We start from the raw sequence: 21916 nt of genomic DNA on the forward strand, positions 1-21916 counted from the left end.
TTTTGAATTTTGCACAAAGCTACTCGAGGGCTATCTGTGCTAGCCATCCCTAATTTAGCAGTGTAAGACTAGAGGGAAGGCAGCTAGTCATCACCACCCACCGCCAACTCTTGGGCTACTCTTTTACCAACGAATAGTGGGATTGACCGTCACATTATAACGCCCCCACGGCTGAAAGGGCGAGCATGTTTGGCGCGACGGGGATGCGAACCCGCGACCCTCAGATTACGAGTCGCACGCCTCAACACGCTTGGCCATGCCGGGCCATGGCTCCTTAAAAGTAACGCGAAGTATGACAGTTTCCGAGAAATAATATAATTGTTATTTGCTTAGAGAATTTTAAAATAATTTTCAATTATAACAATAAGTGTTGTGTTCGAAAGCTTAGATTGAAACGAACTTAAACTTTTATTAGAGGTACGTCTTAAGTTGAGACAAAATATCTCATTTATGTGCATTGTTCATTGTTAGTTTGTATACAGTTTTCACAACACTTTTCTAAAAGTTTGTTACCATGTAATAGTTATGTGTGCTGCCATCTACCGTTGCATTAAATAAAAGTATTTTTATAAACTCTCAGGCACTATTTAAAGAAGCTACGCAATGTTTTAGTTGTATTAAAATTTGATTTATTAATTACGTTTTGATTTCAAATTTACTCTTGTGTAATGATAATAAAGTAGTTTAATTCGAATATTAATGTGACTTTCTAAAAAGTCGTGACATGCGCAATTTGATATGTCAGCAGCAAGAGAGAGTTGAACTTCACTTGCTTGTCAAAAATTTCTTGGAAGACATTTCGAGCTGCCAATGGTAATCTGCACTGGAAGTTTGAAATGCCCCTTTCCCCTTCTACTCCAAAAACGCAACTTCCTAGACATATCTTTTCTATTAACAGCGTGTTTCAAACCAGTTTAGTTCTGCATGAATTCATTTTGTGTGTCAACTTTTTCATTTATTTATCCGCAAACTTCACCCACAGTTCCGGAGTTTGAAGAACCATACATGGTAAGCGGACCCCTAACTTCAATAGTCCTAGGTGTCCTAAACTGCTAGTCCATTCGACGTACCCCCACCATCATCACCAAGGAAGGCTACAATACGTTTGGAAGGTCACCAGATAAGCTAGGAAGGTAGAAGAGGGTTTTTAGAGTCATTGAGCCAGATTCTGATATATGAATTATGTTCCTGCCCCTTCCATTGGGAATCCGGATACTCAATATTTCAAACTGTGTTCTTACTTGGCAGGTGTCCGAATGGGACTTGTTTTTGCGGTAACTATAAACGTAACTGGGAATAATTTACGAGCTTGGTTGGTACACGGGGCTTCCGGGGAACCATGAAGGGGGTTTTAAACGTACCAGCGATTTGTTTGTTTGTTTTTGAATTTCGCGATAAGCTACATAAGGGCTCTCTGCGCTAGCCGTTCCTAATTTTGCAATGTAAGACTAGAAGGAAAGCAACTCACCGCCAACTACTTGGACTACTCTTTCACCAATGAATAGTGGGATTGGCCGTCATATTATAACGCCCCCACGGCTGGGAGGGCGAGCATATTTGGTGCGACGGGGATTCGAACACGCGATGCTCGGATTACGAGTCAAACGCCTTAACCTACCTGGCATCGCCGGGCAGCAAAGTGGGGATACTTTTTGCTAAGGTAAGTAATTAAGAATTATTTACTTTTATGTAACGGGTATGGGGGGGTGCTCAGCGGTGAGTTTGTAGGCTTACAATGCTAAAAATAGACTTTTGATACTCCTGGTGAGCAAAGCACGGAGAGCTCATTGTGTAACTTTGTGCGTAAATATTAACAAGCAAACCAGATATGTATATAAAACTAGATTCTATTTATTTTCTTCATATTACGCTCACATCGAAAACAAAGAATAAACAAAGAAGTTCCCGGACGTTTTTACTTATGGTTATTACAAAAGAAAAGCAAGAGCTAGACCCATAAGATAGTAGTTTCACCAAAATAGTAAAATCGAATAGAAAAAAAGTATATATTTTTTTTTGAGACGGTCAATGTTAATATTATCAAACGTGGAAATGTTTATACATCGACAGATGTCTGAAAGACAGTGAATACTCTACCGCCTTCATCATCACCACTAATGTTTGCTTCTTTTCAAATTTTCTCGTAGGACTGACTATACAAATGCTGCGCGGGAGTAAAGGTTCTCATTCTTTGGACACAACAATAAAGAGACAACCAATCAATAATAGCCACCGCTAAGTCTTGGGGTACTTTGGTCTTATCGAGTACGGCTAGTGAACATAGCCCTCCAGTAGCTTAGCGTGAAATTCAAACCAAAACAAACACACACTGATATGACATCTGTAGTATGTGATTCATTTCTGTATCCAAATGATGAAGGAGGGATGGTTGTGAGGTCACCATAACATGATAGGTGAATAGTACCAAGAAGTATTGTCAGGGGGCCCATCGTTCCACCGCTAGGGGGCGTTCGGAGTGTCTCCAGAATGTTAAATATATAATTGTTTGTTTGTTTAGAATTAAGCACAAAGCTACACAATGTGCTATCTGTGCTCTGTCCACCACGGGTAACAAAACCCGGTTTTTAGTGTGTAAGTCCGCAGACATACCACTGTGCCACTTGGGGGCTAAATATCTAATTTGACCATATGTTCTAATACGTCATTTTACCTCTAATACAAAACATTCTGGCACAATGTTAGTTATCGTTACTATTTATTTAATAAATTTGTTATCGATTTATTCTATAATAAGTAAATGTGTTTGAATACGTAAAATGATATTTTGTGCATAACAGTTTCATTAAATATGCAGTGTAATTCATGATTTACATACGTATAATAGTTTAACGTACGATCTGCGTAGTCCTTTAAAATACTGTTTTTAGTATTATCTTATAAATTTTAACTCTGGATACTTATAGTACGCATCACTCAAATTAAAAATAGACAATACAGTTTAAATTAACGGTTTATTTACATATCTAGTCATGGAGTTATCTATTTTACAAACATCTGGATTTTTATAGTACGCATCACTCAAACCGAAGATAGAGAATACAGTATAAAATAACGGTTTATTTACATATCTAGTCTTGGAGGTATCTATTTTACAAATATCTTGTTGGTATTAACTTATAGCATTCAAACTTTAGATACCGTACTGAATACAGTACAATAATTCACGATGTATTTTTCATGGATAGTATTTCAACTTGTACTTTACAATTTGTTATTATCTACGTAATCTACTCTTAAATGTTAGAACATTTTCATTTTATCCCTTAGTTTTAAAACTCATTACAAAATGTTATAGTATTACTAAATATTGCCTAAATGTAACCTTTTCTTAACAATATTCTATATGCACGATTTTCCGTTGACCAATTACAGCTAGAAATGTAACACATTTGTAAACAATATTTCATAATATGTAAATGACACTATCTGTTGCTGTACTTCTGACGGTTTGTTCCTAGAATACAGTTACGCTTTGAAACAGTATATTTTGGGCGTTTGCAAATGAGAAAAGGCTAGCCTTTATCCATAGACAACAACCTGATCTAACAGCATAATCAGGGTTAGTTCATAATATACATAAATGTCATTTATTCTAACTTAAGAAAGTCAAACTTTCTGAGTTTTAAACATCTGAATCATAAGTATTTAAATGTTTGAAAACATCTTACAACCAACTTTCCTTATGTTACTTCCTGTCATAAACTTTTTTTCACATTTATTCACAGCTTCAACAGTTTATATACAAACTTTGTTTATAATTGAAACAAGCCTTTTTATTTACGATAAATCTGACTTTTCATTATTTCACAAATATAGCAGTACAACCTTTAAATCTGTAGAATCATGCTGTTGGCTATGAGCTGTGAGATTTTCATGTGCAAATCTGAAACTCTGTTTTCAGTTGCTGAACGAGAAGCATTCTCGTAATTTTGTCAGAATAATATAGTATGCTGTCTGATTCGTTTAATATAGTATGTTGTCTGATTCGTTTAATATAGTATGTTGTCTGGTTCGTTTAATATAGTATGTTGTCTAGTTTGTTTAATATAGTATGTTGTCTGGTTCGTTTAATCTGGTATGTTGTCTGGTTCGTTTAATATAGTATGTTGTCTGGTTCGTTTAATATAGTATGTTGTCTGGTTTGTTTAATATAGTATGTTGTCTGGTTTGTTTAATATAGTATGTTGTCTTGTTCGTTTAATATAGTATGTTGTCTTGTTCGTTTAATATAGTATGTTGTCTTGTTCGTTTAATATAGTATGTTGTCTGGTTTGTTTAATTTAGTATGTTGTCTGGTTTGTTTAATTTAGTATGTTGTCTGGTTTGTTTAATATAGTATGTTGTCTGGTTTGTTTAATATAGTATGTTGTCTGGTTTGTTTCAAGTTCACTTCATTTTTCTTATTTCAGAAGGCCCAGAATAGCTAGGTGGTTAATGTGCTTGACTCGTGGGTTCGAATCCTGATTATCCCAAACATGTTCGCCTTTTCAGTCTTGGGGGCGCTTTAAAGTACGGTCAATCCCACTGTTCGTTGATAAAAGAGTAGCCAAAAAGTTGGCGGTAGGTGGTGATGACTAGTTGTCTTTTCTATAGTCTTACACTACTAAATTAGGGACGGCTAGCGCAGATAGCCCTCCTGCAGCTTTTCGCGAAATTCAAAACAAACAAACTTATATCAGAAACTAAATCACATTTACCTTGTTTTTCACTACCGTGGATAAAATTGATATTTGTGTAGTTTTCTTGTATGAGTTCAAGGTTGGTCACAGTGGTTCAGGTTTTTTGTTTTGTAAAGGTCAATCTATTGAAATAACTTGATAAAAGTGAATTATTTTAATGTTGTAATAATTATGTGAGTGGGGATTCGTTATCGTGGATACATTATAATTGTCAGTTTGTTATGTTTAATATAATTATTTTAACCACCACTATGTATTTTAAAACGTGAAGTACCTTTAATGTTAATTCAAAATCTTTGTAACAATCGCATAAGAGCGAATATTATATTAACAGTGGTATCTTGTTTCTGAGGAACTTGAGGCAGAGTAGACAAATAATGCATGTAAAGTTAAATGGACTGGAACTACCTGTTGAAACAAAAGAAACGACGTTTCGACTTTTAAACAGAAGCCTTATTCTTAATTTAGAAGCCGAAACGTCGTCTACTTTTATTTCAATTGTCCTTTGCAGTCCATTAAAGTTTTCAAACCAACAGTGATACGTATAGTCATGCCATTTTCTATCTCAAGATTTGATGGCCCTTAAAAGGACCCTTAATTATCCGGAGGACAAATAATTGTCAATCTCTTCAATTACTTGTCCTCCGAAGAAAATTATTTTAAATACACGATACGTCTTCTGGAAGCTCTTCACGGAGCTCTCTGGCATTCCAGCTGTTTGCTCTCTGGTGACAATGATTGGTACTACTATCCGCTTATACATCATAATGACCTCACTGACTTTTCCCTGGCCTGGCATGGCCAAGCGCGTAAGGCGTTCGACTCGTAATTGGAGGGTTGCGAGTTCGAATCCCCGTCGCGCCAAACATGCTCGCCCTTTCAGCCGTGGGAGCATTATAATGTGACGGTCAATCTCACTATTCGTTGGTAAAAGAGTAACCCAAGAGTTGGCGGTGGGTGGTGATGACTAGCTGCCTTCCCTCTAGTCTTACACTGCTAAATTAGGGACGGCTAGCACAGATAGCCTTCGAGTAGCTTTGTGCGAAATTCCAAAACAAACAAACAAACAAAATCGTTATAACAACGTCAGTTTAATCTACTAGTACTCCTGGCTGCTCTGAGATAAGTTTGGTGGGCTTATAATGCTACAAAATCGGGGGTTTCGATATCCGTCATAAACGTAACACAGATAGCCCATTGTTCAGTTTTAGTCATGGATGTAGAACAACTGCCCTCGTAGAAAAATTACCACATCCATATTTTCTTATATTAACATAAATGACTAAAAAAGAAACATAACACATATATTAAATTTTATAAAAGAAAGTATTATCTAAAGCTGTCTTTTGCCACTGCTATTCTTTACTACGCATGTCACGAAGTTTTAGTGTCTTAAAAGGTACTTCAATTAAAATTTGGATGTATATCATACCAGTTAATATAGCATAAAATCGTAGCTAATAATCAATATTTAATAATATATGTTCTTAATTTCATAAAGCAATATTTTACAAAATACTGAATTTCACCTATAAAACCACAGTTTTTGGACATTTTGAGAGGAATAGCTCATAACTTAGTTCTGATGTACTTAAGTTAGATAACTTTGCATAGCTCAACATTTTTATCTTATTATAATAAAAAAAAATTGAAATAAAAGTTGAGTTATTTTCTCCTACTTGAACAGTTTTAGGTTATTCATTTTTCTACGAAATACAAGAAATACATTGTTTCCCCCTATTTTAATTAGTTGTATTAATATAAGATATGGCTGCGGGGACAATTGTTATGTTACATATGGACTTAACAAAAACTGGATGAACTACCAGTTTATGAAGAGGTGATGATAAACAAATCGACATCAAGTGGTTAGCGTTTCGTACTATGGATGAGAACTTTCCCGATTCGTTCCTCCATTATCGTCAAAGAAAAAAATTCGCTTTCTGCACTTTGGAGCCATGGATAAGTTAAAACAAGAAAAATGACAGTTGTTACAGTTTATCTCGAACGAGTCTTTGATTTATGACGTTACGTATTACAGTTTGAAATAACCGAAGATTTTAACTGCAATTTAGAAGTTAATTAAACGTCGATTGTATCAAATTTGTAATATTTGTCAACAAGATTCATGCACGCAATTTTCATTTTTAATACAAATATATTTTTAATATACAAAAACAATACAATTTATAATAAGGGTTATTATCAATAGTTATTACAAATAATGGTTTATGTACAAAGGTATTTACAAACAATATTAAGTCTCCTATGTGGTCTGGAATTGACTATTTTATGGATGGTTTACGATGAGCAAATTAATTCTGAGTTGATAAATTAGCTAGGTGTCTATTTCTGGCTGGCTTCACGCCGTTTCCAGCTGGCTTTTCTCCGTTGAAGATATCTAATGTCTTCGTTGAAATACTAACGCCCGAAGTAAGTTCTATGAAGTTAAATGGTTTGTAACGTTCGAAATCTATAAATGTTCCTGGTCAATTATCTACATTTCCCGATTGATAAGTTAATCACAGTTATAGCTTCCGAGGTTTATAGTACACAACTATGGCAAACTAAAAATACTAAACTGTCTCTCCGCGTTCCGTTTTTTTACCTTTTATAAGCTTTAAGGCAAGGTTCTCGAAAGTTCAGTTGGTAACAATACTGGCAACCACTGGTAGTTTACATACACGTATAGTACATTATTGATTCTTAGGCTCGAGAATCTTCTACACATTTTTAGAATAGACATTTAAGACATGCAAGTACCACACAAGGATGAGATAAATAATGAAATATTATTTCTTAACTAAAAAATAAATTTCATAAAGAAAACAATTATACATAACTTCAAAACAACCTACATGTAACTAATAACACGTCACGCGTTACGGTGTGTATTTCTTATGTTTCTCGTCTCTTACTTTTCAGTCCGTTTTAGTTTTTTGTTCTTGTTTTTGTCACATCGGATGCTCTCTGGGTACAACCACTTAAGTGATTTAGTTGTTTATTTAGCGAAGCAGGCCTTGAATTATTGATAATTTCAATTGCCGTTTTCCCTTTGTAGGATTCTAAGCAACGCACGCAAAAATTTAACAACTAATTTCCTATGTACTTGGGTCTGGCATTGCCTGGTAGTTGAAAAACTCGACTTGTAATCCGAGGGACGCAGGTTCGAATCTCTGTTTCACCAAACATACTCGCTTTTTTAGCCGTGGGGGCGTTATAATGTGATGACGAATTCAACTATTTGTTGGTAAAATAGTAGGCCCAGAGTTGGCGGTGGGTGGTAATGACTAGCTGCCTTCCCTCTAGTCTTACACCGCTAAATTAGGGATAGCCAGCGCAAATAGCCATCGAGTAGCTTTGCGCAAAATTCAAAACACATCAAACCAATCCCGTTTACTCTATTGTGCGTAAACCTTCTCTGAAGCAAGAATGGATTAGATTTTTAAAATTAAAATCAAAACAAGCTAATCATAAAAGATTCTGTGAGGAAATGGAATATTCGCTGTACCACCTTGTTTTATGGTTCATTCTTCAGCTGAACGTGTCTTTAAAACCAAGTATTTGGGGCGCGTCAGACGTTAACTGTCACATGCAAACTTTCACTCGGAGGTCTCGTCTTTGTAAAATAAACAATGTAAACGTTATGGGAATCGGCCTATAATAGATTAGAGGATGTGTCTATAGAGTTCAGTTTCTTAGTGTTGGTTCCGCATCTATTGTGAAACCCTCAACAGTGTTTTATATTTTTAAGTAACTTTAAAAGAAAAGCATTATTTTGACTTTGACAGTTACTAACGTCACAGAGGAACCGTGGAAGGAAATAGAATTATTGTGTTCATGCAAATTGTTATGTTTGTACGTCAGAAGAGTTGATTTATGCTGCATATAAACGAGTCTCAGACCGTCACGTGACCTTTATTCAGCGATTGCACTTGAGCACGCGTTGCTGAAGTAAAGCGCGTTATGTGAACGTGACATGTCACCAAATGTTTCCGCAAACGTCATATATACATGAACTTACATCTACTTGTTCCCCGCTGGTACGGATTTGCAACCCTAATATCAGAGGTACGATTGCCCTTCGTGAACTCAGCAGATAGCCCGATGTCGTTTTGCTATAAGAAAAACAAACATCTTGTTTGTTTGTTTTCGAATTTCGCGCAAAGCTACTCGAGGGCTATCTGTGCTAGCCGTTTCTAATTTAGCAGTGTAAGACTAGAGGGAAGGCAGCTAGTCATCACTACCCACCGCCAACTCTTGGACTACTTTACCAACGAATAGTGGGATTGATCGTCACATTATAACGCCCCCACGAATGAAAGGGCGGGCATGTTTGGTACGACCGGGATTCGAACTCGCAACCCTCGGATTACTAGTCGAACGCCTTAACACGCTTGGCCATGCCGGGCCTGACTAAAGAAGACAAGTGATTTCGAATTTAAGAATTTTCAAAGATATCTTTGCTTAGAAGACGTTTACAAATTTTATCATACCTCCATAAAACGCATGAAGTTCGGTTATTTTTATAACTCAAAGCTTTGACGAAACTGGCATCATGTTCAAACTACTGAAATCGCATCATTGTAAGAACGAAAATATTTATCAATAAATCGTTAAATCAAAGATTTGACGAAACTGGTATAAAAATCAGAGCATTAAATAGACTGTTAAATCACGTTATAATAATAACTAATTTATCAACTATCTGATGACACTGCTGTAAACTCGAAAGGTTTGGATTGGATAATAAAATCGTGCCATCAGATCAGCGAAAAAGGCTTACCGATAAACCGTAAAATAATATTAAAAAAATAGAAAACATGTTTTTATGCGTTTCACTCGTCAACAATGTCGAAACGAAAATTAAAAATATCGACTCTGTTCAGCAATTAACAGACTGGCGCAATTAGTTTTCCTAATATTTGAATAAAATAAAAACATTGATGACGTCAATAGAAGTATATTGATGAAAAGAGAGACTAGATGGCGTACAAACGTTTTCATTTACTCTGTTTTCATACATCGTAATTGAACGCATTATGAAACATGAATTAGGCGAGCGAACTACTGAAAGCGAATATATATATATATTTTATTATTATTATTCATTATTAACTCTAATAAACGTTAATTTGGTTTGTCATTTGGCGTCAGAACAGTTTATTCATAACTAATGGAAGACATACAATAATGTAATTAATGCAAATGTTAGTAAACATTTAATGTTATACGTCTGAGCTTTGCTAAATACTGTTTAATCAATCAGTAACATGTTAGGTATATATATGTGTGTCTGTGTGTGTATCAGAGAGAGAAAGAGAAGAAGAAAATGATAGAGAAAGATAGATAGATAGTTTGCACAACAATACAGCCACCCATCCCCCATTGGCACAGTGGTATGTCTGTGGAGTTGCAACGCTAGAAACTGAATTTGGATGCCCGCTGTGGGCAGAGCACAGAGAGCCCATTGTGTAGCTTTGTGCTTAAATTCTAATAAAACAAACGCAAGGATACATAAGTTCAGTTAATGTAAAGAGATTCTTAATATTGGCTTCATATCCCAGCAACTTAGTTATAAGATCATAATTTGAAATGGATCAGGTAACTAAGGCGACTAAATTATGATGTTGTTTTTCTTATATTAATTAGGATGCATTGTTATTTTGTTTTGGTATCGAAATCAACGTGCTATCCCACTGCTTTCACAGCCTAGGAGATTTTGATTAGTGCCAAATCCGTACACTAATCTAGCAATGCAAAATTAATTTGTTTGTTTGTTTGTTTTTGAATTTCGCACAAAGCTACTCGAGGGCTATCTGCGCTAGCCGTCCCTAATTTAGCAGTGTAAGACTAGAGGGAAGGCAACTAGTCATCACCACCCACCGCCAACTCTTGGGCTACTCTTGTACCAACGAATAGTGGGATTGATCGTCACATTATAACGCCTCCACGGCTGGGGTCGAAACCGCGACCCTTAGCGCACGCCTTAACGCGCTAGGCCATGCCGGGCCACACGCTTATTCACGCGGTGCTAAATAAAAAGAAGTCATTTCGAATGAGTCTAATGAATTAAAATATGTATTCCAAGTAGTCAGATAACGAGAAGACAAGTGCAGAGAAATTGGTGTTATGCAAACAGCGTTAAGCCTGAATCTTTATAAGGTTAAAAATTGGGTTTCGGTACCCGTGGTGGGCACAGTATCTGATAGCCCATTATGTAGCTTTGCGCATTCCAAGTTTGTTTGTTTGTTTTTGAATTTCGCACATAGCTACTCGAGGGCTATCCGTGCTAGCCGTCCCTAATTTAGCACTTTAAGACTAAAGAGAAGCCAGTTTGTCATCACCGTCCACCTCCAAATCTTGGGCTACTCCTTTACTAACGAATAGTGGGATTGACCGTCACATTATAATTCCCCCACAGCTGAAAGGGCGAGCATGTTTGGTGTGACGGGGATTCGAACTCGCGACCCTCGGATTACGAGTCGAGTGCCTTAACCACCTGGCCATGGTGGGCGGATTTACCCGTAATTGAGGTTTCTTTTTAAAGTAAATGAACCCTGGTTTGGTTAGAGAACTTTTAAAGCTCCATAAGTGGAGTCAAGGGCTTGATTCCCCTCGGTAAATTCGGCAGATAGCCCGATGTGGCTTTGCTATAAGAAAAAAACACACACTCCACAAAGTGGGAGATTACATCTGTACAGTTGTATAAGATATCCATTTTCCAAGCTTTCACATATGATGAATGGAAACTTTAGAACAACTTAATATCATATCATTTTGTTTCCAGATAACAAGCTTACGATGATATAAAAGCAGCATGCATAATCTGTTAAAAAACAAATATTGTTTACCGTTTCTTGAGAATGCATACTTGTCAATTTCAAATTAAAGGGCCAGGCTAAGTGTAATGGTTAGATTATCGGGCTGCGAATCGAAGGAAGTGGTGTTCGAAATATAATGCCTCGACATTTTCAGTTATGTTAAAAAAGTGACAGTCAACTACGCTCTTTGGTTCAAAGAACCGAATGAGCCCTCGTAGCAGTTCTGATTCTAGTTAGTGCTAAAATACGTTGATATTCGGTAGCGGATTTCAGGTTGTGTGGTCCCAGGGACTTATAAATTTTGTGGGTTTTATATCCCATGTAATTTTACATAGAATAAAATTATCAATAGGACCCCATTAGGACCATAGGCCCTGGAGCTGATCCCCTACCTAAATACGCCCATGTTGATATGAAATAAATTTGGTTATTCTAGGTAGCATAGCTCATGGTCAGCTGAAAATAAATTGTTCATTTATTAAGTCAGTTACATGACTTAAAAATGCTACATGCTGCACTCTCAGGGTTAAGATGCTCGACTCGAAACCTAAGGGTCGTGGGTTCGAATCCCCGTCCCACCAGATATGCTCGCTCTTTCAGCCGCTGGGGCGTTATAATGTTACGATTAATCCCACTATTCCTTGGTACTAAATTAGGGACGGTTAGTGCAGAGAACCTTCGTGTAGCTTTGCGCGAAATTAAAAAAAGAAACACGCTCGTGCTTTCGAATTCTGTTTTTTTTTCTTTTTTTTCATATCCTTGCTTGATTAATATTAAAACATTAACGATACGATCAACGTCTCTGTTACGAATAAAGTTACGATTCCTAGTCTCATGATAATCTAAATCAATTTCTGGTTTACAGATGTCTTCGTATGCTAAGTATCATTTTCCCTTCATCTTGCTGTACGTTCTTCCTTCATAACGAACCTAGTTTGGACAATATTTTTAGAACTTCTAAGAATCCAAGTATCGTGTAACTTTGCAATATGTTGGTTTCTTTTTTTTTTTTTCTTTCAGAGTTGGAGGCAATGGAGGCTTGCAATTGGCTCAGAGCAGCCGGGTTTCCGCAGTATTCCCAGATTTACGAAGGTATGTTGGTATATCCTTTTAAGTTTCCGTTAATTAGTTAATTTTGAACATCTAACTGAAAACTCATATAACAGTAGGTTCATTCATGCACTTCCTAATAATAGCAATTTGGACTGTAATTTATCAGCATATTGACTTCTTACCTGCGCTGTACTTATCTGTGTAAAACTGTTCAAATATTTGAAGGCTTAACTGGTTTGTAGATATAAAGTTTTCGCATTGACTCAACGGTTATTTTGCTTACTTTAAAACCCAGTTCTCGCAAAAGGACATGATATTTAACCAGTGTTATTGTAGTATTTTTCGATGTTATATTATCAGATCCTCCACGCGCATATGGGAGTTTTCATAGCTTTTATTATAAATGTTAAGCGAACTTGTGAATGTGTCCTCCTACGTATTCGGTTAACTTGTTTTGTTTTTCATTTTCGCAGATTGTGTTGTTATGAAAATTACAGAATTATCCTCTTAAGATTAACTTATTAACTGTTAAGATTACAGTTAATAAACACATGTATAAATTACGTATATTGAACTAGTCCTGAATAACTTTATCTGTAATTTTATGTGCAACATTCTTTACTTGTCTGTAAAATAATATCAAAGCATCCTTTTATTTGTCCCGCGGTGGGACAACGTTAAGTTCGTGGACTTACAACGCTAGTATTTGAAATTCGATTATCCGCAGTGGAAGCAGCAGATAGCTGAATGTATTTTTGTTCTAACAGAAAAAACATAAATCATTGTATGTACGCCTCTATTTCAACAGGCAAGAAGACGTGGTCTCCAACACTTGTTGTAGACGAAGCCAATTGTAGCGCTAAACAGTATACAACTAATTTTCAAAGACGTCACAGAATACAACCACACAACGTATTTACAACTCTGTGCGCGTTTGTTTGTTACCGGGCCCTTTCACGACAAGACTTTTGTAACCAATGTGGAGGGGTCCGGCATGAACAAGCGTGTTGAGGCGTTCGACTCGTAATCCGAGGGTCGCGAGTTCGAATCCCGGTCGCTCGCCCTCCCAGCCGTGGGGACGTTATAATGTGACGGTCAATCCCACTATTCGTTGGTAAAAGAGTAGCCCAAGAGTTGGCGGTGGGTGGTGATGACTACCTGCCTTCCCTCTAGCTTTACACTGCTAAATTAGGGACGGCTAGCACAGATAGCCCTCGAGTAGCTTTGCGCGAAATTAAAAAACAAAACAAACAAACCAATGTGGAGTTTATCTTTACTGGAGGTTTGCTTCTGACTCACCCTATATTTTCTGTTTAATGGAATACAGGCCCGAATTTGGTGGATCTGTTTTTACGCAGAGCGTATTAATAGGACGCTAATTTTATTCGCGGTTTAAATGCTGAATTATAAGAGATGAAAATGTGCATTGCACAGAATTGTCTTTCGGATAAAAATTGTTTGTTTGCTTGTCTTTGAATTTCGCGCAAAGCTACACGAGGGCTGTCTGCGCTATCCATCTCTAATTTAGCAGTGTAAAACTAAAGGGAAGACAGCTAGTCATCACCACCCACCGTCAACTCTGGGGTTACTGTTTCACCAACGAATTGTGGGATTGATCGAACATTATAACGCCCTCACGGCTAAAAGGGCGAGCATGTTTGGTGCGATGGGGATTCGAACCCGGGACTCTCAGATTATGAGTCGAGTGCCTCAGCCGGACCCGGATAAAAAGTAAAAGAGCAAATACACTGGATCTGTTTTATGCCATCCCTGAATTCAACTTAAAATAACTGAGATATGTCTTTTAGTTGTAATTTTAAAATTTTATTAAGAACAATGTTAAATGTATCGATTGAAATCCAACATCTTCCTGTAACTGCTTTATCAGGGAGCTTAATATATATAAGCACTGAGAATCTGAGTGATAGCATAATGTTGTTTTGTTTGAAGATATCATCTGATGACTAAGGAATAATATTCTGGATGTTATGACAGTTTCTTAAAAATATTGTTGTAACTTCTGTTTGCAGTTAAGCACAATGCTACACAATGGGCTATCTTCTGTGATTTGCCCACAAGGGGTATCGAAACCCGGATTCTAGCGTTGTAAGTCTGCATATATACCTCTGTGCCACTGGGAGGCGTTTTTGTTACTAGCTTCTAGATTTGAAGTACGAAGCCGAAATCCATTGAAGCTGCTATACGGGTTGGCGCAACCTCATGATCAACTTGTCTAGAATATGAATCCGAGGATTCAACGTTCGTGACATGTTCCTGTAATAATGGTTTTCTCGTAATTAGATCAGACAAAAGTGTCTCAAGAGTTGACAATAGGTACTTTTATCTAACTGTCTTCCCTCTGGCCTGCCAGTTCGGAATTCAGAGCAGCTGTCAGCATGTGACCCTTGTGTCACATTACAGTGTAAAGCAGACAGATGATCATCCATACATCGGACATTTTCATTCTTCGTACGATTTAAGTTTTAAGAGTTCCGAGACAAAAGGTAGATACATGCTATTGATAAAGACATTTCTGCTTTGTTAATGAAATAGAGGCAAACATTAATTTAATTATTTTTATTTACTTTTTTTTAAAGCATAACGTGATATTTTTCTTGTCTTTGATTATACCATTTAAGAGATATTGTTTTTGTCTGTTTTACCTATTTTGATGAGATCGGCTGGTAGGTAATTTCTATGTTATATTGACATAAAAAGCCCAGTAGGTGTGATCGTTTCAAACACTGACACAGCGTGGAGGCGCGTGACGAAATCCTCCACTTTCTTTCACACTAGTATATGAATTTCTCCAAAGCGTGCAGGTAACAATGAACATTTAGGTTGAAGACCTCGAAATAGCCTTATTATATTGATGTATTCATCCATTTGATGTTTACATATGTGGGACAGAGTCACGTTGCAGGAGATAACAAACAGCACGCACGTGGACGAAACGTGAAGATCATCCTAAGGCAATCTTTAAAAGAAAGAAAAATTCCAATTAGTGATGTATATCAACTATAGATAAATATTCAATATATTCAGTTTAATACCATGGTTCAATGTGACTTGAATTCAGTTGTCTTAGAAAGACGTTTATTAAACCTTAGAAAAGCTATATATCACTTATCTGATTTCTATAAATATAACAGAAATAGGTTACTATACACACAATATAATAAATGACAGTTAGTTAAGGGATATTAATTTATTTTACTTCTAATATTGAATACCCTAAGTGAAATGATAAAAACAGCGACTTGTAGCGAAATAAATAAGTTTGTTTGTTTTAAATTTCGCGCAAAGCTACTCGAGGGCTATCTGTGCTAGCCGTCCCTAATTTAGCAGTGTAAGACTAGAGGGAAGGCAGCTAGTCATCACCACCCACCGCCAACTCTTGGGCTACTCTTTTACCAACGAATAGTGCGATTGACCGTAACATTATAACGTCCCCACGGCTGGGAGGGCGAGCATGTTTGGCGCGACTCAGGCGCGAACCCGCGACCCTCAGATTACGAAGCGCACGCCTTAACGCGCAAGGAAATAAATAAGAACCGGAAGAAATAGGACTAATATTTTATTGTTTTAATTCAATATGTTTTTATTTTGGAATACAATTCATACAGAAAAACACTACACAAAAACACTTTGCTAATATTTGAAAGGAAAGGTAAAATCGTTACTAGCACAAAAGGCCTAAACTGCTTTTATCGGATACTCGCACAAAGCTATACACAAGAGCTAGCTGGAAATACCAATAATATTCTAATTTTCAATGCGCGTCTCGTCTTTTTTTATTAATTCATTTCCTTTCACATTTTGATAATCAAGAATGTATTTCCCATATCTGTGGCAAAATATTTGGGTTTGGAATATCGCACAAAGCTACACGAGGGCTATCTGCGCTAGCCGTTCCTAATTTAGCAGTAAGACTAGAAGGAAGGTAGTTACCATCACCACCCACCGCCACCTCTTGGACTACTCTTTTACCAACGAATAGTGGGATTGACCGTCACTTTATAATACCCACGGCTGAAAGGGCGAGCATGTGTGGTGTGATAGAGATTCGAACCCGTGATCCTCGGATTACGAGCCGAGCGTTTTAACCACGTGGCCATGCCGGGTCACTGTATAATGAAAAAAAAGTCAGATCTTATTTACCAGAGACGCCAATTCTGAAGGACAGAAGAAAAATATCCCAACCTTTCACCTTCTTCCATCTTCCCAAGAAGATTATAAGAATTTCATAATAAAGCAAGCGCTACACTTTTAACGTAGACAATGAAAAGTTACAGTAAAATCCAACAATGGATCAAATATTGTTACATTTTCACTTAAGAATTATCTAAAGGCATCTATACAGATCTAATCTTCTACAGAACTTACAGCCCTTAGATTTAATCTTCAAGGGCATTCTGACGTCATAGAAACAACATCAACAAAACACTGTTGATGTTCTATTGCTTTACGACGAATGCCTATTTATTAAAATATGGCTGCTTTTAGTGTGTATATTTTTACCTCTTTCAATGGTTAAGCTATCATAATAGGTATGTTTTAACAAGATATCCAACTTTAGTTTATTTCTTAACTTGTAATTTGGAAGGAGGATTTTTGTACCTTAGGAATTTTTTTCTCTCTGTTTATAGATTTTTGCCTTTTGTTTTTATTACATGCAGGGCTCGGAAGTTGTAGTTTTATTTGTAAGTTAGACACAAATCTATAAAATGGCTTATCTGCCCATCACTTGTATCGAAACCCGGTTTCTAGCTGTGTTACTGGAGGTTAGTAATTTTGTGAGCCGTAATATTTCTTTAAAAACTGTGTGACAGCTACGACATAGTGATCACCATCAGACTGGTTTGACTTGGAAGTTAGGACACTCGACTCGCAACCTGAAGGGTACAGGCTCGAGTCCCATCCATTTAGCCGTGAGAGCGCTAAATTGTGATAGTCAATTCCAATATTTATTAGTAAAAGAGTAGCCCAAGAGTTGGCGGTGGGTGGTGTTGAATAACTACTTTTCCTCCAGTCTATCACTTCAAAATTAGAGACCGCTAGTGCATATAGTTCTCAAGAGATTTGAGTGGAATTCAGAAAGAAACAGAAAATTATCATTGTTGTGAACCTGTGTTTCTAAAATTACAAGATTAGTATAGTTTAATGCAAGCTAGTCAAAAGAAACATACACTTAAAACCATATAATCGACAAAGATATCAATACTAAATAATAGGTAAGAAAATAACCGCCAATAAACACAAACTTGGCTATTGTTCGACGTATTATTCAATTTTAACGCAAGTTAATTTTCAAATCACATAAATCAAGTACACGTACACGTGTTTGGTGTTAATGAATAGTTTTCAATTTTATTCAACACCAACACGGAATCTGTGCACATAACCAACACACAGTAATTTGTAAATAACTAATTATATGTCGTACTCGAAAGTACATTTTCAACTAACTTTTGGGAGTTGAGCATCTTTTTTGGTATATTTAGTTTTTGGAAGAGGGACAGCCCCTCCCTTAGTTTCATCTCTATAATTTATATTAAGTTTATTGGCCAAAATAATGACTCAGCTTAAAGAAATTGAATCTGATGGTTGTAATTAGAGAAAAAAAAAGCAGATCATAAATGCTGACCACTTTAATTTCACTTTTTTTTAATCTCTAATGCCCATTATATTGTGGCGCACACACATCAAGATGGGATTAAATTGGTACATCAATTATAAAAATTTTCTGGTGGGATATACCCTGTACAGTTTATTAGTTTCCGCCTACTTTGGCAATTGCATTTGTGTCCAACTTAGTTTTCTTTCCAACTTTACTCTTACTGCTTTTAGAAAAGTCCTCTAGTTGTCGGTTGCCAGGACAACCTGTAGAGGCGCGCTTGCGAAGGAAGTTTTCAGACAATAATATACCGCTGACTGGATTTATAAACGAAAACGCAGCTCGTGCCAGTCAGTGGTTGTATGACATTTCAACTGAACAAACTAATTTGAAAAAGTGCGTATAATCTGCCATGGAAGTTATGGTTACTGTGGGTAAGTCTTACATTGACGTGATCTTACTATTCCTGTTGCTCCCCAGATATGAAAACGGGACCTTAAGGGAAAATGTAATTTATTGCCCTTGGCAGATTCAGACATTAATGCCGCTCATGGAAATGTTTGTATAAAGTAAGGTAAACTTGTCAAATTTGTACTAAAATATGTTACTGTGTGACATCAGATTGAAGAACTGTGTTTTACTGTAAGGATAAAAAAATAATTGATTCATTCTTCATTTACATAACTACTATTTCTGTGACATAATTATTGGGTAATTTCATGTATATCTATTTGTCTTTTTAAGAATTTAAATTTTATTATTAAACACCTAAGCTGGAGAAATAGTAGTTTTATAAATTAACGTTTTATTTTTCTTTATAAGAAAATTTAAAATTACATACATATATGTAACTGTTAACTATCAACCCAAAAACTAATAATAATAATAATTATACAATTAAAAATAAACAACAAAAACGCCTCAACGGTTCAGTGAGACAATCTTTTGGTTGACTTAGATTTAGTTTTATTAAATTAATATAAAATATCTGGCCCCTGAGTAATTATAGGTTGTACCTGCTAATATTTTCAAGTAAAAGAGTAAAAAAAGGAATATTGTTAATACCTTAAGTAGAAAAATAACAACGCATGTTTGGGAAAAATTACAATCGTTAATACAGCTTAGTTTCATGCACTTAATTTTTTGGTACTATACATCAACAATCCACTAACAATATAAATGCAAAAGTGACTGCTTTGTCTTTAAGGTTGTCTTGTTATGTAAATAAAAGCGAAACTAAAATTCTTGCGAGGTACGTAATGGTTATGTAATTCTATGATACCCAACGTTGTAAATCCATAAATTGCATGAAAACTTAATCTAGTGTGTTAATTATAGTACATTTCCAGTAATATGAGATTGTGGATATGTAACTAATTTACCAGAATCTTCACAAGTTCTTTAAGAGGAAGGATTGATGTATATTAATTGTAGCAATGATATGGAATGCCCTAACATTTTCAAAACCAAAGTTTACTTGTAGCATTTCATTAAATAACAACTAACTGTGATAGATCACAAATTCTACATTTGTTAATACAGATGTTTTGCAGTTCAGGTACATTTTACAAAGTTCTTTTATATTTCTTTTTATTTTTAGTTATTTTATATTAGTTTAATAAAACTAAAACTAAGTCAACCGAAAGATGGTCTCACTGAACCGTTGACGCTTTTTTTGTAGTTTATTTTTAATTGTATAATTATTATGAGGACATTGTCATGTTTTCTGGATGTTTTTCTAAAATTTAAATTGCTATAAAATTTAATTAATTTTTTCTAACATTACTTCATAGTCCAGATAGTGTTACAAATTGTGTACAAATTATATCAATCAACATTTGATATTAATTAATATGTATAGCATTGTAGTTTTGATTTATGAAGCTTATGGTGAGAAATTTCTACTGAGTATTTCAGCTTTCAGAAATACATGGATTCTATACATGTAATTGGGTAGAATTTCAGGGTGAGGCAAATAAAATAATAGCTGTATCTAAACATGGTAACTTATAAAAGGTAATGTTGTCAAAATATTTAATTATTTGAAGTTTAAAAATATGAGATAACTTATTTTAACTTCTGCCTTTTTGTTAACAGATGGACATTTTTCAATTAATATCAGTAGTGTCCAGGAAGATCATAAATTCCTTGATCCTGATTCAATTCAAGCATTAATCAGGTAAGTTATTTTATAATATGATCATCTGATCATCTCAACAACTTCTAATGAAATACTCGTGATGGTCAAACTAATTTAACTAAACTTTCTGTGGGTTTATTTATAATCAGACTTGCTTACTTGTCTTGCTACTTTAAATATTTATGCAAGGTTAAATGACCTAATTATTGTTGTTATGACCTCTCACCTTTTATTTTTAACCATTAATTATTTGAATAATAGTTTATTTATTCCAGAGCTTATGTTTTTATATTATTGTAGTTATTGTACACATCCTCAAACATAGTTGAAAGGACTGATATAATTTTACCAACCAAAGTTAACAGTTTTTTTCCTCTAAGACACATAACGTATAAATTCTCTTAGTATACCATGTTATTCCTAGTCGGTTGTTATTACTGTTATTATTTCCCAGGAAATCACCAGAAGTTTGTTGTAGGTGTTAAGCCAGTGGATCTGAATTAGCAGGGATTCATTGTAACATATTATATTGTTACTAATATTAATTTCTGATCAGAGCAAGCTACCTATTCAGGCCAAAACTAAAAATCCATCTAGTAATAACTATAGGTATTTTAATATACTTTTCATATGTTCTTACTTGTGTGAGTGTTTTCTTATAGCAAAGCCACATCGGGCTATCTGATGAGGGGACTCAAACCCCTGATTTTAGCATTGTAAATCTGTAGACTCACTGCTGTACCAGTGGGGGGGGTGTTCTTACTTGTAAAGATTAGAATGCAATGTTTCATCAGCTGGATACCCTTGCAGTTAACATTAGATATTTCAAATTTAAAGACAGGTAATAAGATTAAAGTTTGTTAGCAGTGAATTCATCTTAATACAGTTGATTGTTTTTTTTTTTACAGACGGCTAAATATTTTGAACAAGTGTGCAAAAATGAAGGTAGAAAATCTGCCACGGAAATCTGTAAGTTTCTTGCAAAAAAGTCTGATCTAAATGAGTTAGTTAGTACATTGGTATATATGTTTGTTGCAAAGAAGTCAGATCTAATTCAGTAATTTTTTATGCCAATGTATAAGTGTATAATTCAATCCTCTTTATAGGACTGTCAATATTTTTAATGCATTTAGTTTTTAATGCAGGGTATCTTAATACTTATCTGAATAAGAAACAATCAAATTATTGAATATTCAGAATTTTCATTCAGTAATCAATTGATGAATGTTGGGTTTTGATTTCTGATTTATAAAAGATTAACTCCGTAGTGTTTGTGTACATTACATTGATCACTGTTTGAAAAAATACTTGTGATTTGAACAGATATTACTGCCCAGAAAACAGAAAGATAAAACATATTTGTGTTTAAAATATTTAAAATGCAGTTTGATCTCAATATATCTAATACATAATGTGTTTATTATGACTGAGCTTTCACACTGATCAAAAGAAAATGGAAATATCCCATATCGTTTTCCTGTTAATTGTGGTTGAGGGAAGAACTGCTTTAGACAACAGTTTGTTTGTTATCATAATTGTCTGATGTATTGTCAAAAACAAGTTTGTAGAAAATGACTGTGTT

The 21916-nt window shown here is 35.4% G+C and overlaps 1 protein-coding gene across 2 annotated transcripts in view; it reads left to right on the forward strand.

Moving 5' to 3' along the window:
* The window catches only part of LOC143231073 (stAR-related lipid transfer protein 13-like), a 170774-nt gene that overhangs the window by 126212 nt on the left and 22646 nt on the right, over nucleotides 1-21916 (forward strand). For both annotated transcript variants that reach the window (XM_076465607.1, XM_076465608.1), the window contains 3 exons: nucleotides 12545-12616; nucleotides 20292-20373; nucleotides 21243-21303. In XM_076465607.1, coding sequence (XP_076321722.1) covers nucleotides 12545-12616; nucleotides 20292-20373; nucleotides 21243-21303 — 215 coding nt within the window. The remainder of the gene's footprint in view (nucleotides 1-12544; nucleotides 12617-20291; nucleotides 20374-21242; nucleotides 21304-21916) is intronic.

The sequence above is a fragment of the Tachypleus tridentatus genome, chromosome 10 (assembly GCF_004210375.1).
Source record: "Tachypleus tridentatus isolate NWPU-2018 chromosome 10, ASM421037v1, whole genome shotgun sequence".
NCBI lineage: Eukaryota > Metazoa > Arthropoda > Merostomata > Xiphosura > Limulidae > Tachypleus > Tachypleus tridentatus.